Source organism: Mytilus edulis, chromosome 12 (genome assembly GCF_963676685.1).
Source record: "Mytilus edulis chromosome 12, xbMytEdul2.2, whole genome shotgun sequence".
NCBI lineage: Eukaryota > Metazoa > Mollusca > Bivalvia > Mytilida > Mytilidae > Mytilus > Mytilus edulis.
The window spans coordinates 81,698,762-81,703,452 of record NC_092355.1 but is presented as its reverse complement, the minus strand read 5'-3'; the positions used below and the strand labels follow the sequence as shown (position 1 = coordinate 81,703,452).

The 4,691-nt window shown below is 42.0% G+C and overlaps 1 protein-coding gene across 1 annotated transcript; it reads left to right on the top strand.

Moving 5' to 3' along the window:
* The first annotated feature begins 634 nt into the window (after window positions 1-634).
* On the top strand, window positions 635-4,119 carry LOC139497891 (uncharacterized). Its single transcript, XM_071286131.1, has 2 exons — window positions 635-2,000; window positions 2,666-4,119. The coding sequence occupies exons 1-2, from the start codon at window positions 635-637 to the stop codon at window positions 4,117-4,119; spliced, it is 2,820 nt and encodes a 939-aa protein (XP_071142232.1).
* Window positions 4,120-4,691: the final 572 nt, after the last annotated feature.

Here is a 4,691-nt window from a genome sequence, read left to right as displayed (position 1 = left end):
TAAGACTAAAGTTGGTGCTCATAAAACAGCTGTTGAGCAGTAATCTGGAGACGCCAGCAAACAAGGTCTTTGTATTCTGCACAATACAAAGCATTCCTTAAATGAATGTCGAGCGTTCCGAGCCAAGTCAATAGAGGAGCGCAAAGGTCTTTTAAAAGAAAACAATGTATGTTACAAGTGTTGTGATTCTACCTCACACAGGAGCCGGGAATGCAATGCACGCATAAGTTGTAAAGAATGTGGAAGTAAACAACACACTGCCGCACTACACATCACTAGACCACAGCAACCTGCAAGTTCTCAGTCTAGCTTACCTAAGCAAGCCTACGGCGGGGAGCCTACAGAATCGGCTGAAACTAAGTCAACCTCAGTCAACTCTATCTGTACTGAGATCTGCAAAGATACATATAGCGGGAAATCGTGTGCTAAAATACTTCCTGTAAATGTTTATCACAAAGATAACCAGTACAAAGTTATTCGCATGTACGCCATCATTGATGACCAAAGCAACCGGTCACTAGCATCGCCCGAATTCTTTAATCTTTTCGACGTCAAAGATAAACCGGAGAACTATACTCTATCAACATGCTCCGGCAAAGTAGTCACTTAAGGGAAAAGAGGAAGAGGTTTTGTCATGGAATCAATCAATGGTAATGACAAGTTTGACCTTCCTGTACTGATTGAATGTGATCATATTCCCAATAATAGGGACGAAATACCTACTCCTGAAGTAACAATGCATCACCCTCATTTAAAAGAACTTAGGGGTAGCATTCCACCAATAGAAGAAAATTGCCAAATTCTTCTATTAATTGGCAGAGACCTTTTAGAGGCACACCATGTCCTCGACCAGCGCATAGGACCACCCAGAACTCCATACGCACAACAATTGAAACTGGGTTGGGTAGTGATAGGAGAAACCTGCATTAACAAGCAGCATGTACCTCTTGAATTAAATGTCAAAATAACCAACATTTTACCTACAGGACAACCTTCAACCTTTCAACCATGCACAAGCAAGTTTGACATCCGGGAAAACTACACAGACCCTGTAACGAAAGATTTACAATCGCCACTCTTTGAAAAAACAAGGGACGATGATAAGCCTGGACATTCATATGAGGACAAAATGTTCATGAAGCAGATGGACAACGAATTTGTGAGAGACTCGGATGGAAGTTGGGTAGCACCGTTGCCGTTCCAAGTGCCAAGACAGCCATTGCCAAGCAACAGACAACAAGCTCTTCATCGTGCTAATATGTTAGACACCAGTCTGAATAGAAACCCAGTTAAGCGGGAACACTTTCTTACATTTATGAGTAAGATCCTAGACAATAATCATGCAGAGCTCGCTCCACCATTGCATGAACATGAGGAGTGCTGGTATTTGCCATTGTTCGGTGTTTATCATCCGAAGAAACCCGATCAGATAAGAGGTGTGTTTGATTCTTCCGCCAAATGTAACGGAGTTTCACTTAACAGCGTCCTGCTTACAGGTCCAGACTTGACCAATGATCTCTTTGGAGTACTGCTGCGTTTCAGGAAAGAAATGGTCGCAGTTACTGCAGACGTTCAACATATGTTTCACTGCTTTGTTGTCAGAAAAGACCACCGAAATTACCTGAGATTTTTATGGCATAAAGACAGTGACCTAAAGGAGAACCTTGTCGAATACCGCATGAGAGTTCATGTTTTCGGAAATAGTCCGTCACCTGCCGTTGCTACGCTTGGACTCCGAAAAGCAGCTCAAGCATCAGAACTAGAGTTTGGCAGTCACGTGACTAGCTTTGTGACAAGAGACTTCTATGTCGACGACGGTCTAACGTCATGTCCTACTAAAGAGGAAACTGTTAAGCTCATGAAGGACACACAGCAAGCATTAGCAAAATATGGAAACTTACGACTTCACAAGTTTGCCTCTAATTGTGCTGAAGTTATGTCTGCATTTCATGCCAGTGATTTGGCTTCAAATCTTAAAGATCTAGACTTAGAATGCGACAGTTAACCCCTACAACGTAGTCTTGATCTCAGCTGGGACGTAAACACTGATAACTTCTTATTTCAATTATCATCAGAAAACAAACCGATCACTCGGAGAGGAATTTTATCGACGATAAACAGTCTCTACGATCCTCTGGGATTTTTGGCTCCGGTGATTATACAAGGGAAACTCCTATTAAGGAAAATAGTATCAGAAACCATCGATTGGGACCAACCTCTCACTGACGAGACAGCAGATGAGTAGAAATCTTGGAGAGATACTCTAATTGCTATCGAAACATTGCGCATTCCACGTACCTACGTGCCGTATCTCAGCAAAACCACCACAAAGGAGTTACATGTCTTCTCTGATGCATCAGAAAAAGCCATAGCAGCTGTTGCATATCTACGCACTACCGACAGTAGTGGTGAACCAAACATAGGTTTCATTCTTGCCGTTGGGAAAGCTAAAGTTGCACCAACAAGTGGTCATACTATTCCACGCCTTGAACTATCTGCTGCAGTATTAGCAGTCTAGATAACACAGACAGTAAAGTAGTCCTAGGCTACATCAGTAACGAGACAAGAAGGTTTTTTTATCTATGTCGCCAATAGAGTAGAGAAAATAAGAAAATTTAGCTCTCCAAGTCACTGGAATTATGTACCAACTAACCGTATCCCGCAGACTCGGGAACAAGGTCCGTACCTGCTCACGAAATTCATAGCAGCGAATGGTTATTAGGACCAAGACAACTTCTTTTCTCAGAACAAAAGAATTCTGAGGACATATATCAGCTAATTGACCCAGAGGAAGATGGAGAAATACGTGCAACTGTTAATGTTGCAAAAACATTTGCCACACTTGAGCAAAAAGGTATCGGAACTGATAGATTCAACAGATTCTCCAACTGGACATCACTTGTGCGAGCGATAGCCTTTTTGGAACGTTTCTCCCGTTTACACGGGTCAAAACAGACAGCACCAGTGACTTCTCTGGAAGGCTTTTCGAATGCCGAAAATTTCATCATAATATCTGCTCAATATGAAGTTTACGGAGATGAAATAGATTGCATTAAACGTCAGGAACAAATCCATAAGCGGAGTCCGATAGCTAACCTTAATCCGTTTTTGGACGAACGAGGACTATTACGAGTAGGAGGCCGTATCGCCAAATCTGACTTAAACCTCCGTGAAAAGAAACCATTGATCGTCCCTGGACGCCATCATATAGCGACATTATTAGTTCGACACTACCACAACAAGATAAAACATCAAGGTCGCCATTTCACAGATGGAGCGATTCGATCCGCAGGATTTTGGATCGTAGGAGCAAAACGCTTGATCTCATCTATTATTCACAAATGTGTGACATGCCGCAAACTCAGAGGAAAAACCGAGTATCAAATCATGTCTGATTTGCCAGAGGACCGTCTTGAACCTTCACCTCCGTTTACTAACGTTGGAATAGACACCTTTGGACCCTGGACAATTGTTTCACGTAAAACACGTGGTGGATACGCCAACTCAAAGCGTTGGGCAATTTTATTCACATGCTTAGTGACAAGAGCTATTCACATCGAATTAATCGAGGAAATGAGTTCTTCAGCCTTCATAAACGCTGTCAGGAGATTCACCGCTATAAGAGGCCAAGTTAAGATTTTCCGATCTGACCGTGGAACGAACTTTATCGGCGCAATCGACGATTTAAAGATTGACTCAATCAACGTTGAAGATGGACCCTTCAATAACTTTCTGTACAATTCTGGTACAACTTCAATCTTCAATCCGCCGCATTCGTCCCACATGGGTGGAGCCTGGGAAAGAATGATTGGTATCACTAGGATAATTCTTGATTCTATGCTTCTTAACGCAGCCGGAAGAAGCCTAACACATGACGTGCTCAACACACTAATGGCAGAAGTTTCAGCAATAGTGAACTCTAGACCTCTGGTACTGGTATCAACAGATCCAGAGAATCCGTTAATATTAACTCCGGCTATGTTATTGACGCAGAAAACAGACTACATTTTCACTTCAGACCATCTTGGGGAATTCGACAAGCGAGATCTCTGTCTTGCCGAATGGAGACGAGTACAGGCTCTAGCCAGTGTTTTCTGGTCCCGTTGGAGGAAGGAGTAGCTGCCGTTACTACAACCACGACGAAAATGGACCGAAGATCGCCGTGATATCATCGAAGGAGACGTCATTCTTCTAAAGGACAAAAACATTTTCCGTACCCAATTGCCCGTTGAAATTATAGTGAACTCTTTTAAAAGTTCAGACGAACATGTCCGAAAAGCAGAAGTGCGAGTAATCGTTAATGGAAAAGCCACAACCTACACACGCCCTATCGTGGACATGATTCTTCTCATAGAAAACAAACCTGTGTAATTATATGTATATATTTTGGATTAATATAGTGACATTCACATTTGGAATTATACTTTCTGGAATAGTGATATCAGGTAGATTCCAGACGGGGAGTATTCTGGATCACATACGCAACTATATTTACTATAAAGTCTATTGGATTGAATTTTCAGACATTCATATTTTCCGGAAATAATCTGGACTTATCCGTATTTTCACTACCGTTTACTTTCTCTTCCTCACCTGTCTATTGCAAATGGATGCAACGACAAATCTGCTCCTGTGGATATTGTGACAAATCACCGTCAAGTACGTTTCAAATCGATTATAAACTGTTAAAT

Excerpts from the sequence above, each read along its gene's own strand:
- LOC139497891 (XM_071286131.1), top strand. The coding sequence starts at position 635 with ATGGAATCAATCAATGGTAATGACAAGTTTGACCTTCCTGTACTGATT. Across the intron at positions 2,001-2,665 it reads TCTAGACTTAGAATGCGACA|ACTCGGGAACAAGGTCCGTA; the intron begins GTTAACCCCTAC and ends CGTATCCCGCAG.